This window comes from Diadema antillarum, unplaced genomic scaffold, assembly GCF_040938485.1.
Source record: "Diadema antillarum isolate AM-2024a unplaced genomic scaffold, OU_Dant_1.0 seq00000953_RagTag, whole genome shotgun sequence".
In the NCBI taxonomy this organism is placed as follows: Eukaryota; Metazoa; Echinodermata; class Echinoidea; order Diadematoida; family Diadematidae; genus Diadema; species Diadema antillarum.
In genome coordinates this window covers 699,722-713,874 of record NW_027271801.1, presented here as the reverse complement: position 1 = coordinate 713,874, position 14,153 = coordinate 699,722, and the positions used below count along the sequence as shown (strand labels likewise).

The following is a 14,153-nucleotide window of genomic DNA, read 5'->3' as shown; positions in this document are numbered from 1 at the left end:
AAGACACATTAATGTCAATAATAACATTCAGAAATGGCCATCAACAATCTTGAGTCTGTGCACTGCAAAATGGCTTCACCTTATGTGACAGAAATAGGATTAAGAAGCAAAATAGCAATGTTATGCTTCAAAATGTTAATGCACACCATGCCACTGACCCCCCCCCCCCCCCCCCCTTTTCAGGCTTCTATGGTCCATATGGCGGCGGAGGAGGTGGATATGGTGGAAACTTCAACTATGGCCCCAACCACGGTGGTGGTTACCAAGGATACGGAGGCAGCGGCTATGACTATGGCCCAAACTACAGTCAGTACGGTGGTGGCTACGGAGACTACAGTGGTGGGCACGGTGGCTATGGATACGGAAACAACATGTACGGCAGTGGCGGTGGCTACAGTGGATATGGTAAATAAAAAAAAGGTTGTTGATTGTCCATTTTCTTTCGTGTGTATGCATATATTTTGTCTTGGTGGTGTCGCAGTATTGAATTGGTTAAAAAAAAATGCATGCATACTAAGATTAATATGACTTCATGCCAGAATTGAATCAATTAAGTAACAAATTTGGCTCCATTTATCATTTAGTCATTCATTATAATCATTGTCATCCTCATGTTATGATAAATGTATAAAATGAACACAACACTTGTCAACAAACACATCTCAGTTCAAGTCTTCTTAGCCGTGGAAGGCAATTTTCTCCTAGCTTTGTGTAATGGAAAGTAACATTTAGAGGCTTCTGCCAGTAATGCTGAAAGCATTCTTATATGTAGTTGCTTGATATCAGTTCTTGGTATACATGATATCGAGATATTATTTTAAATTTGCAATTAAATGACTGGTCATAATTCCGAGGAACTAGGTTGAAAGCTTAATTTCTGATACTGAACGAGTCGTAATACATTTAATGAAATTTAAGCAGACATTGTAAGAAAAAGGTTTGATTTAAAAAAAAAGACAACAGCTGTTCAAGTTTAGGTCTGGTTTTGATAATATCAAGATAATATTTTGAAATTTGGCAATATTGTCCTCAAAGCAGTATTTGACAACAGACTGTCAAGCTTACTACAATTTATGCCAGTACAAGGCAGTCTAACAAATATGAACATGAGCAGATGTGATTTCGAGGATCATAGAGTAATATCAGCTGTAAATATAAGTAATTGAATAACTTGAATTATGCATCATCCATTCATCACATTATCGGATCCCTAGTCTGTCATAATGAGAAATATTCTCAAAATCTACAAAGCTTCAAGGGTTGTAATACAGACCTATATACCAACCTTATGATCACATTATAGGCTCAACATTGTAATGACTTAAACTCAACTGGATCGTGTGCAGCGACTTCAAAATTGGGCAGCCCGATTAGTGTTTCAGGTTTCTAGGGACTACCCATCTCAGCCACTTCTGAAGTCGTTGCACTGGCTTCCTTTGAAGCAACGGATAATTTTCAAATTAGTTTTGTTTGTTTATAAAATCCTTAACGATCAAGCTCCGAAATATTTAGACGCCTGTTTGACTTTATATACACCTACTAGAAATTTGAGGTCATCTAGTGATCCACTTCGTCTCACATACTCTGTTACTCGCACCTTAGCCGGTGATAGGACATTTACTGTGTTTGCTTCAAAGCACTGGAACAATTTACCACTTACCGTTAGACAGTCTCCATCAGTCAGTGTGTTCAAAAAAGCCTTGAAAACACATCTTTTCAGTAGCAACTAGTTCGTAGCTGTATATATAACATTTATCCAATTATACATACTGTCGTACATGTTTTGAATTGATTGTAAGCGCTTTGGGCCTTGTGGGAAAAGCGCACTATAAATAATAGTAATAATAATAATAATAATAATAATGACTTCCTTTCTCTGTTCACCGTGAAAGTATATGGTTTGGCAGGAGCGACCTGTAATAGTATTTAAAGGCATATGATTCCCCTTCTAGTGATGCCCCCTGTTGAAGTCTGGTTTCTCAGGAGGGTACTATAGCTCATGATATCAACTAATCAATTATATGAAATCAAATAAAAGGCCCAAATTGCCGAAAGCTATGTTTATGTGACTGCTAGTTGTAATTCGGTGGCCGACCATGTACTGAATGCACCTATGTTGCTTGTAACTAGAACATAGGGCCTCTTTATCTGATTAGAAATTAATTGGGAGCGGGGACAACAAAACAGTGCCAAAAAAAAAAAAATATATATATATATATATATAGTAATACATTTGTTTCACTTGTGTTATTCAGTACATGGCAACATAACAGGAAAACGTAATCAATTAGAGTTCTGCCAGGAATTTTCAAGCTTGCATTTGTTTAACTTACGTTTCTGGCTGTTAGAAAAAGCAGACCAGATAATTGTATGAATGGCTGATGCCCCCAGATCATGACTTGCTAGCTTAAACAAAGATCACCAGAATCATTTTGTCAAAATTTGGAAACTAATTACAGATCTCTATGTGGAATATTGTGTTTACCTGTCTTTCCAACCTTAAAGGACTTTTTTACATCATAATATCTCATTAGAACATGAACTTAATCTATTGAAATAATCTAAGAAAACATGAATTGCAATTGATTTATTGAATCATTTTGAACAATTAAGTTTATTAGTTGTCAAGTCTACAGTACTGATTACATTCAACTTTCATGCCTAATGTACACATTACTTGAGACTGATTTTTTCCCCTGTGTGTGTGTGTGTGTGTGTGTGTGTGTATGTTGATGTGAGCATAATTTCATTTGTTTGCAACAATGAAAGTCTTGCAACTTGATCATTACCGATGGGTCATTCAAAGATAAATTGTGTGACAAGGAAAGATGGCAGGTTTGTAAGGCTAGTAGTAGAGATTAAGATTTTAGACATTAATTCAAAGACTTATCAAAATCCATTAAAGTGTGTGATGAAAGCCTGGTCAAGCAGTTATTGGTGAGGGTTTATTTTCAAAAATAAATTTTTTTCCCTTACTCATTGTATGGACCTTAACACTACTTCACAAGCTCACCAACTCCTTAAGATAATTGAAAATATGTATCTTTTAATCATCTTTATGAATCGCAGTTGCAATTGTGTAATAGATTAAGTTACAGACCTTTCAGACACTCGATAGTTCAAAGAAAAAAAATAATGAGCGCTTTGCTTTCAGATGACAAAGGAAAACCTCTTGTAATCATGTTTATAACTTGTATTTGTAATCTTGTTATAAGTTTTGGAGATGCAAGCTTCGTGACCTGTAAATCAAACTCAGAAAGTGCTCACTACCTAGTGCAGCACAGGCCAGTTGCATGACATTTTGTGCGGTCTGTTGGTAGAAGTAAATATTGGGTCTACTGTAGCTAAACTCCACCTTGAATCATGTGTGGAGGTCAAGCCTTCAAGACCAGAAGCGCGCACCACGAATTGAGCAAATTATGATTTGAAAATGCCTCTCAGACTTCAATTTGCCGATCATGATTCCAGAATTGTGATTACAATCATTTGCTTTCAGACTTATAAAACATATATCCTGATTACAATTGCGATTCTTGCAATAGAGATTATTATCATGCTCAATGAAAGAAATTTTCGTACCGTCTGAAGGGGGAATATGAGGTCAGATGTGAGAATTCCGAAGTCAAATTTTTTAATCACTGCTCATGTAATGCAAAAAGCCTTTAATTGATCTTTTTTTTGGGGGGGGGGGGGGAGCATCAGACAGGGCAGAAAGTTTATATTCCAAGAACTTCAGGCATTAAAAACAGATTAAGAAAAAAATTATGCACTAATGAGATATTGTAAAATTGAAACAGAGATGAGACAGTAAATTAGTAAATTAGTTAATTGAATTGATGAGGGAATGCAGGTGCATATTTCGTTGCATTTTATGCTTAGTTTCTGTAGCTTTACTTATACTAATCCAGGTGTGCACTCCATCAATCTTATGCATTTTTCATTGTTGCTACTATATACTTTGAGGCGCAAAGTTTTTGCATGACTAAATAGTTCATACTGTGCCTGCCGTGGCTTTGCGAATGTCTTATGCATGGCTGATCCCGCCCTCCCTATCATAATAATTTGTGTCATCGCTGAGATCCCCACCTCACCCCTAAAAATCAAACTTTTTGCAAAGTTCTTTCTCTTCTTGGTTTATTTCTCATGGTTTTCTGTCCTTTGGTGTCTTTCAGTAAAGATACTGCACATAAAGAGAGAGAGAGAGCAAAAAAGAAAAGAAAAAAAGAAAAAAGAAAGTCAGTGACAAGACGGACGTTTGGAAAAAAAAAAAGATGAAGCAAATCTGTTTGATTTGAAGAACACTGATCATGTGGGGATGAATGGTGATATTTATTATATTTTTATTTATTTATTTTATTGAATTTTTGTATCCTTGTCGCTGAAGATGCTATAGGAGCAACTGACTTGTTTCTCCTGGGTGTGGTGACTCTTATATTAGTCCAGTTTTTTATTGACGAAGGAAATTTAATGGGTTGTAGAAGTTAGAACTTGAAATTTTCAGGTAGTGTGCATCTCCAAGCAACCTGCAGATTTTTTTTCCTCTTCTGGATTCTTGTAGTGGACTAGAATGCTATGGCCTCATATCACACTGAAATCACAACTGCGGTTAAGTACTAGTAGTCCAAACATTTTTAGCGCCTGCCCAAACATCCACCTGTAGTCCCAGAGCCTTAGTCAACCCAGCCCATGTTAGCATACCTGTTCCCAATAAATATACTCTCAACCTCCCTTCTCGAATAACATCAGGGATTTTTATTATATTCATTTTATAGAGTTCTTAAATGTCAATTTTGTTAAAGTAACTTGTTGCTCAGAAGGGCCATTTGTAATCTTTCCCTACCTGCAGAACAATCAGGGCACGGCAAAGCCCCAGTTAATCGTCGCGGGGGCAGCTTTCACCACCCCTACTCTCGCTAAAGACGTGTTTTAAGGCCAAGAAAAGGGACCCATGATCAGGTATTTGTCAATAATTTAAATTTCCTTGTATAAGACAGGTGTGTGTGTTCTTCATTTTCTATTCACCGTCATATGTTTTCATCACAAACTTCTAACTTTTATTCCTCCTTTTTAAGGGTACACATAAAGTCAGATATTTAAGTAACTGGAGTAGTTATTTTTTTGTCTTTATTTCAAGGAACCTTTTGTTCACACATGAGCAGTGTTCATCTCATCTCATTTCTTTTCATTTGCACCATATCCTGTGAAAATGCATCCTACTCTTTTGTTATCATCCTTTCAGTTTCTTTCTGCAAGTGTGACTGAGGTTTTTTGCTGTTAATCTTTGCTTTTTTTCACTTGATTTTCCTGTGTACTTTGATTGCTGGACCATGGCTCTGACACATTGGATTTGTTTTTGATTGCACACACACAAAATGCATGCTCGTACTTGTCAAGAATGTACAGTGCTTGATGTCTCAATTTCAAAAGCTAATGTCGATCTGCATTTTTGTCAACACAGATTAACGACGGACTGCTGGAGAGAGTGCGCTTGTCCTTCTCAGAAAACAAGGATTGTAGAAAAAGGGGCAAGTGGGGAGAACACAAACATAGGGAGCGGAGTGGCGACAGTTTACGTGGAATTGCTGTACATGTTATCTTCCTGATGGCTTGGCGTGTCAATGGATGGAGAAGGCACCGAGTTTTGCTAGGATGACGCAGTGAGCACCGATGTAGCCTTCTACAGGTGTGCAAGTGATTCTGGCTCAGCGGGACTAGGACTCTTTGTAATATGCCCTCATCCGTGTGAAACTCGGAAGTTGGGACTCGGTTATCGTGAATCAATTCAGTGAATGAAATGTATAATTAGCTCATCTGTACCAAAGCAAACCAACAACAACAATTGACAAAATAAGAAAAATGCAAATCTCTTGAGTCAGACAGTGTTTCTTGATTGTGCACCTGAATCACGCAGTGGTATTCTCAAGCTTTTATTTCCCCCAACCCAACCTTTGGAAGAATTGCGATTGATGGATCGTGTTCTTTCAAACCAACGGCGAAGAAACACAAATATTCAACTTTTCTTAACAAAATAAAAAGATAATGTTTTGCCCCATGGTGTGTTTAACAAATAATAGGTTGATAATTGCCTTGTTGATGTTCGTTCTATTTTTCTTGCAATTATAAGCTTTGTATTGTGATTTTTTTTTTTCTTTGTAGTGCTTGGCCTTTTGTTTACTTCCATTCATTTCATGTAGTCTTTTTGATTGAGTTTAAAACGGTGGTTAAAATAAAATTCCATTCCTATTGGCATTTTAAACCGAAGTCCTGTAAAGGCCAGTGTTTAAATTCTCCATGTTTTCAGTTTTGTTGTTAAACATTTGAATTTTTTTTTTTAAAGTAAACATCAAAATGACATAGATTTAAAATATACTTAATAACTTACATTCGCTGTTCTCCCATATAAGATATATAAACAATGATATTGAACAACAGTCCATCACCTTTACTATGGTACATTACTGCAGAAGTTTGGTTGAATGTCTTCAACAATGAAGGATGTAGGTACTTGCCACATTCCAGTATTTATGTTGAAAGGGCCATGTACGGTCAAGGTGTTTTGAAGCTATTTGCCAAAATATGCGACTGCCCAAATTGGTGTTTCTTATTTTTATTGAATCATTTTTATCACGTTTTTTATAACAAAAGTGAAGAAAATGAAAAAAAAAAATGAAAAACTGAATTGTGCCTGAAAGACATTTGTTCTTTGAACTTTTGTCCTTGGAATATGAGTGTATGACACAATGGTTGCCTCCTCTTTTATGGAATTGTTTGAGCAGACTGTCCAGAGGTTAGATACTTGTTACTTCAGGAACCATTGTAATATTTACTATAGTTTATAGACTTCTATTAAGCATTGATATTTGTATGTTTTTAATGATTAATTGGCTTGTTGTTCCCTTTTTTTCCCTTTAAAAACCAAACCAAATCAAGTAACAATGATATGACATTGATGATAAATAATTTAAAGCTAAATGAATAAGACTCTTATTTTAAAAACTTCACATATTAAGTTTAATTTATTCTTAAGTTTTATTTTTGCCAATATTTTTAAGTATAATGGGAGTTTCATTTATTCTTTTATTGTTAACCAAAATTTTAAGTGTAATGGGAGCTTTGTTTCATTTTGTTCTGTTTTTTTAAATTTCAAATTTAAACAAACCCCTTTGGATAAAGACATTTCCAGATCAGCTAACGTAATTGACACCAACAATGATTTGAATGTGTGGAGTAGTGTGATATCGAGGTTTATTGTGTCAAGAATTTCTCAAGGAGAGATTGCAGATTTTGTGGATGTGTGAGCTTGAGTAAATACTTTCAAATGTGGACCAACAGTGAATTGTGATTAGGGACACATGGACAATTATGATGCCAAAATCACTTCTGTAGATCCATACCTTATGGAAAAGGATTCCTTACAAAATCATTGCTGCCAACTATTAGTAAAAATTAGTAATTGTGAGTAATTTCAGCATGTGACAATTGCTTTGGTGTCATAAAATTCTGCTTTATTAGTACAATGTATTTGTTTCAATAGTAAATATAATACTTTGTGCTTCTATTAAAAAACACCCTACTACAGTGCACTTCTGTTATAACAAACATGGTTATGACATTCTCAATACAACAAAGTAAAAATGTAGGTTCCAAGATTATCTTCTATATAACTATACTATTGTTTGGCCAGAGCAAAATTTTGATGACAAAAGAAAACTGCCAATCCTGAGGACTTCTTTACAATGGGAGTCACCTGTATCAATAATTTTCAAGAGAATGATTGTAAATTGTGCAGAGACATGTCAGCAGTTATTCAGAGGTAGCTGACAGAGGCTAGCAATCTGCATCAAATCTGCCTTTGACATAATTGGAATGTCACTGAAAATAGCCAAGAATGATTTGGTGCTTACATGGCAGTGTTCATTTACATAAACTTTGGAATGGTCTACATGTGAAGGTAATTACTTGTATGAGTACATGTGTATGAAAGCATGTTCTGTCTGTGTTGTGTGCCTGTGGAATCTTGCAGCATTGGTACTGAGCCATGAAAAAGAAAGATGCAGGGATCGATGAGTGGAGGCAGTTGCTTCAATGTGATGCTACATACATGTATAGAACACACTTCATGACATCAGATACATTTCAGGTACAGTCAAACCTGTCTTAGTGGCCACCTACTTATAGCAGCCATTGAAAAATCCCCTGCATGAAATCGCTTCAATATAGACCCATTTTTATAGTGGTCACCTGCCTAACGCAGCCAGCAACCACTCATTTTGTATCATGTGGTGAATGTGTAACTGCATATAGCAGCCACAAAAATTTAGCTGAACTGTTGAATGAGCCATAAATACATTACCTTCTATGATTATTGCGTGAATTCTACCGAGCCCTATCAAAGGAACAGAAGTAGGGTAAAAGATGATTTAAAATGTAGTAAATTGTGCAAAAAAAATCCCCATATTATATCTGCTCATGCAAACTTTTTCACTGTTTTTTAAAGAATAAGTTGATTTTTAATGCTACATGTATTATACAATGCAAGTTATGAAATTCAAAGTGGCCACCGACCTATCTAGAATTGCCATTTTTCTCCTTTTCCCTTGGTTGGCCGCTATAGACAGGTTTGACTGTATTGAAAATGACTTAACATACAGGAACAAATTTCCACGATACATGTGACCATGCATCACAAAACCAACATAAGTTGCACCCCTTGATTTTACGTGGGGACTCAAAAAAGGTGATACGGGTCAACCAAGTCAGTCTTTAGTTTTTCATGTCTTCTGAAAGAGCTATTCATCTTCTCCATTATTCCTAAGTTTGGGATCATAAAATGAATATGAAAGTGTGTTTTCAGCAGTTTTTGTACAACCTTTTATTTTTGTAGAGTAGTGAGATCAAGTATGTCTTGGAGGCCCCTTTTCATTTCCTGAAAATCCTTTGCACACTGCACTTTCAACTTAAATAACTTAAGAAGGGACAATGCTACTGCTCTGAAAGTTTGCATTAATCATGGACAAAATGTGCTCAAAGAGCACGCTCGATTTCAGCTTCAACTCATAATCCCTTCATTGTTGTTACTCCAGTGCTTTACATCCTGTTTTTTGTCCCATTTATCTCACAGCTTGCATGGTTTGGTAAAGATTAAGCGCTTGAATAGACTGTGTACTTCAGAGCCTCTTTTCTCGGTTCACACTTATCCAGAGTATGTGCTTTCTTTCCAAAATTTAGATAGGTTTGTAGTGAGAGGAGAGCCCATTTGAATTGAATTATACATCATTTAAAGCCTAGAGTTTGCTCTTTCAGAATCTGCCCTTAACTAAAAATCAATTTCCGGCGACTTTTTGTTGGTTTTGTCATGCAGTCACATATGATGTATTGCTAACCTTGTGTAAATCCAATTCATCCTCAAGAGGAAGACGAATAGTCAACTGAACCAAAAGGGCAGAAAGATTCTGTTCTAAGTCTGGGTTGTAAGTGCCTGACTGGCCTCGACAGAGTATATTTACTTGGAATTTGACATCTTTAGTTCTTTTTCTTTCAAGTGGTCACATGATTGACATGAATGAGGCTGTTGTTGGTACAAAATGGATAGTACATGTCTATCAAAATTGCCACATTACATTACTGCTACTGGTTGTGTCTATGTGACTGAGCAATTGGCATGGTACCCAACACCAGGGAATAGAGAACAGGTTGGTGATGCAGATACACGTACTTTGCACATGTAAATCACTCAAAATATATACAGCTGAGGTATGTCAGCAACAGAAGGGAAATACTGTACATTGTGTTCAATTTTTTTTATTGCAAAACATGTACAATGCACGTGATATTGAATCACCTCTTGACTATACTGTGGTTATTGGCCCTAATAGACTTGTTTGCACATACAGGGGAATTAATCCCGCTATAGTGACATTGAATATGAGCTTCTGCTTACAAGGAGACAAATCGTTGGGTCCCAAATAAGTTTATGTATTCTCCGGGAATTTGCAGTTTATTTTGTTGTGAGATAAATTTCTGGCCCCCCGAAACAGGATGGCAATGTAATAGCTTACTGTATATGCTGTTATTTTCGCATACAGATATTTTCGCGAATGAGGAGGTCACTGACATTTTCGCGAGATGTTGTTTTCGCGAATTGACACAGAGGCCTACATAAGTGCACTACTACCTTAGCGTATGGTGACATTTTCGCGTGTTAAACTCACGGTCCAACTGAGATTCGCAAAATTCACAAAAATTAAACCCTTGCAAAAATAACAGCTTATACAGTATACTAGTGCAGTTATGTATTTTTCTTTTATTGGGACCAACTCCATCCTGCCCCACACACACACATACACAAATAGAAGATGAGGGTTTCAAAGTCAGTGAGAATAGGGAGCTTTAGATTTTAGACGCGCGGACATTCAGAGGGGAAAAAACATGTTCTGAGCATGCGCAGAAGAGCGCGTCGATCTATTTTTAGCTTGCGTCGCCTGAGTTTTTCACTGCGCTACTGGGCTATTTTTACGTCCGCACAGTTTGCAACATAGAGAGCTACTTGATGTACGGATCATATGGGGGCGCCATTTTTGTCTCGCCCACCGGAGGTGAAGGCGAGACTAAGGGATCCAAATGGCGTCCGTCCGTCCGTCGTCCATCACAAATGTTAAAGTTTACCTGCAAGACTCTCTTATGATGCATAACTTGGCAACTGTTACAGCAATGGCAGCCACACTTGGGTGATAGAAGCACTAGGGGTATCTCCATGTTATGGTGTTGTCGGAGGTCATGTGATAATGTCAAAGGTCATTTGAGGTCATATATTAAAGAGTATGTGGAAGACTCTTTTCTATGTTAAAGTTTACCTGCAAGACTCTTTTGACAAGTAACTTCACATTAGTTGCTTGGATTACAACCTAACTTGGGTCATAGATGCACTGGGGGTACCTTCATGTTATGGTGCCGTTGGAGGTCACAGGAAAAGGTCAAAGGTCATTTGAGGTCATACGTTAAAGTTTACTTGCAAGACTCTCTTATCACACGTAACTCGACACATGTTGCTACAATGGCAATCAAACTTGGGTGATGGATGCACTGGGGGTACCTTCATGCTATGGTGCCGTTAGAGGTCACATGACAAGGTCAAAGGTCATTTGAGGTCATACGTTAAAGTTTACTTGCAAGACTTATCACACGTAACTCAGCACATGTTGCTACAATGGCTATCAAACTTGGGTGATGGTAGATGTCTCTTGGGAAGTTGAAGGTAACCACAAGGTCAAAGGTCACAGACGGGTCAAACTTTTAGGGCCCAATGTTAAGTTTTTAGGGCGCATTTCGTTTATGGCTCATAACTTTTGATCCCTTTGTCCGTTTGTGACCAAACTTAGATGGAAGATGTCCCTTGGGGAGGTGAAGGTCGTCACAAGGTCAAAGGTCACAGACAGGGGTCAAACTTTTAGGGCCCAATGTTATGTTTTTAGGGCGCGCTTTGATTGTGGCTCATAACTTTTGATCCCTATGTCCGTTTGTGACCAAACTTGGACGGTAGATGTCCCTTGGAAAGTTAAAGGTCATCACAAGGTCAAAGGTCACAGAAAGGGGTCAAATTTTTAGGGCACAATGTTAAGTTTTTATGGCGCGTTTCGATTATGGCTCATTACTTTTGATCCCTTTGTCCGTTTGGGACCAAACTTGGATGGTAAATGTCCCTTGGGGTGTTGAAGGTCACCACAAGGTCAAAGGTCATAAGCAGGTCAATTAACTTCTGGGAGTTATAAAAAATATTAATTCCTTGTACGCGAATGGGCGAGACACAATTTGGCACTTGCCTTGTATTTTTTATATGTTGCGTCCCAGCGTAATCTAAAGCTACTTTTCAGCACGACGCAGGGAAGCGTTGTCTCAAACGTCCGCACGTCAGAATCTAAAGCTCCCTAATAATGAGAATGGTGTGAAAAGGCAAAGATCACAAGATGAAGAAACCAATCCAGGTCAACTGATGTATGGGGTAGCATTGTGAGCTTAGTATACCATGTTGTATAATGAATAATGTATGCTCTACGAGGTGAAGAGGACAAGGGCAAACTTCCTGAAAGTCAGAGGTCAAAGGTCACTGAATATTGGTTTCTAATGCATAAAACAGATTTATATGCATTGAAATACGACTTTTACAGTTTGACCTCAAGAAGCTTCAATGTAACTTACGAGGGGGGTACACGTACTGAATCTACGAGGGTTTGGAGGTTGGGGGTTAAACCGGCATATTCTCAAGGTCGGGCATACTTCGAGTATAGCAGAGTGAGAACAGCTCGCCTGTAAAGTACATGTGCAGAGCTGTAGTGTGAAAGCTGTGCATGCACAAGCATACAGTGCACGAATCTATATGGTGATGCAGATGATACAGCTTCGATGTTGAAAATCATTGATCTACCATGCTTTTAGGCCTATGTTATCTATCAATAACATTTCTTGTAGCTATCAGATAATGTTAAGATGGACCATATCTGACAGTTTCATGGAATTTCAAACCCAATTATGGAAGCAAATTAGATGATTTTGTAATATGCCAATCGTGCACTGATCATGGGTTCGTTTTCACTCCAGCCACCACCAAATACTAGTACATGTACATGTACCATATGTCCCCCCCCCCCCCCCCCCCCCCAAAAAAAAAAAAAAAAAATTACAACGGAACCCTCCACATTGATAACTTTAACACTGGTGAATCAATCCAAATACAATTTCAGGATACGAAACTATAACTTATTTCCCACATCTTACAGAAAAGCCCATTCGATTTGCTTCAGTGGTCAAAGAGAAATGAGGAATTTTTTAGAGCATATCAGGAATCTTTTCCCTCCAAGTTCTGTCTATTGTGTTCACACACAAGAGCATCCAAGTGCTAAACTTGGAAGAATCAGACTCATGACATGCTTTACCACCATCCACATTTCTCTATGACCGCTTAACCAAATTGAATGGGGTTTTCTGCAAAATAGAGGAAAGATGTTATATTTTAAGGCCCTGAAGTAGCATTTAGACAGGTTAATCATAGTGGGTGTGATCAATGCGAAAATCTGATTGTAATTTTTTTGGGGACATACTGAACATGTACTGTACCCAGATGTCTAACCATTAAAACGGCACTTTTACAACAACTACTTTTGTTATCATATGTGACCATGCACCACAAAACGAATAAAAAGTCGCACACACTGATTTTGTGTGGAGACTGAAAGTAGGTGAAATGGGTCAACCTAACCCATCTTGACTTTTTCATATTTTCTGAAGGAGTAAGTCTTCTTCCACATTATGTTACAATTTGGGATCATAAAATGGGCAGGAAAGTGTTTTTTTTTAGCAGTTTTGTCTTGAACTTTTTTGGTAGAATAGTGTGATTAGGTGTGTTTTTAGAGTCCCCTTTTCATTTCTTAAAAACCTTGAACACACTCTTCACTTTAAACTCAAATAACTTTGACAGGATGATGTTACTGCTTTGAAAGGTGGCATCAATTATGAACAGAATGTGTTGATACGGCACTCTCAATTTCAGTTTAATCTGATAATCCCTTCATTGTTCTTACTCTGGTGATTTACATCCTGTTTTTTGTCCCATTCGTTGCACACTCGGCACGGCTTGGTACAGATTTAGCGCTCGAAAAGACACTGCACGTCAGAGCCTCTTTTCTCAGTTCTCACTTTTCCTGATTGTGTGTTTTCTTTCTAATATTTAGATAGGTTAGGAGAGTCCGTTTGATTTGAGTTATACATCATTTTGAAGCTTAAAGTCTGCTCTTTTAGAATATGCTCTCAACTAAAATTTCATGTCTGGCGACTTTCTGTGCGTTTTGTGATGCAGGGTCACATATGTAGGAGGAGCGCTATTGTCAATCTGTTTACTACAAAGACTGATAAGATATAGACAGATATACATGTGTGTCACTTTCACTAAAAATAGGCCAAAATCACACTGTCCCATTCTTTATTCAAGGTCAACAGATTGCAAAATACGTATGTACATGTACAGTATATCTCAGTTGATACATATACCTGGTACACAAACACATAAAAAAACATGTCTGTTACAATCTATAGTAATTTCTCTTTGTCTTGAGCGTCACAAAATATTCTGCCGTATAGAAGAGGGGTTATGCATGTACAGC

The 14,153-nt window shown here is 37.4% G+C and overlaps 1 protein-coding gene across 2 annotated transcripts in view; it reads left to right on the top strand.

The window, feature by feature from the left end:
• Positions 1-6,256, top strand: part of LOC139741776 (heterogeneous nuclear ribonucleoprotein A/B-like) — a 41,860-nt gene extending 35,604 nt beyond the window's left edge. The window contains exons 8-10 of one of the 2 annotated variants that reach the window (XM_071652364.1): positions 184-405; positions 4,847-4,956; positions 5,459-6,256. In XM_071652364.1, coding sequence (XP_071508465.1) covers positions 184-405; positions 4,847-4,917 — 293 coding nt within the window. In that variant the 3' untranslated portion in view covers positions 4,918-4,956; positions 5,459-6,256. The remainder of the gene's footprint in view (positions 1-183; positions 406-4,846; positions 4,957-5,458) is intronic. The other variant, XM_071652365.1, reaches the window with a different exon arrangement.
• Positions 6,257-14,153: the final 7,897 nt, after the last annotated feature.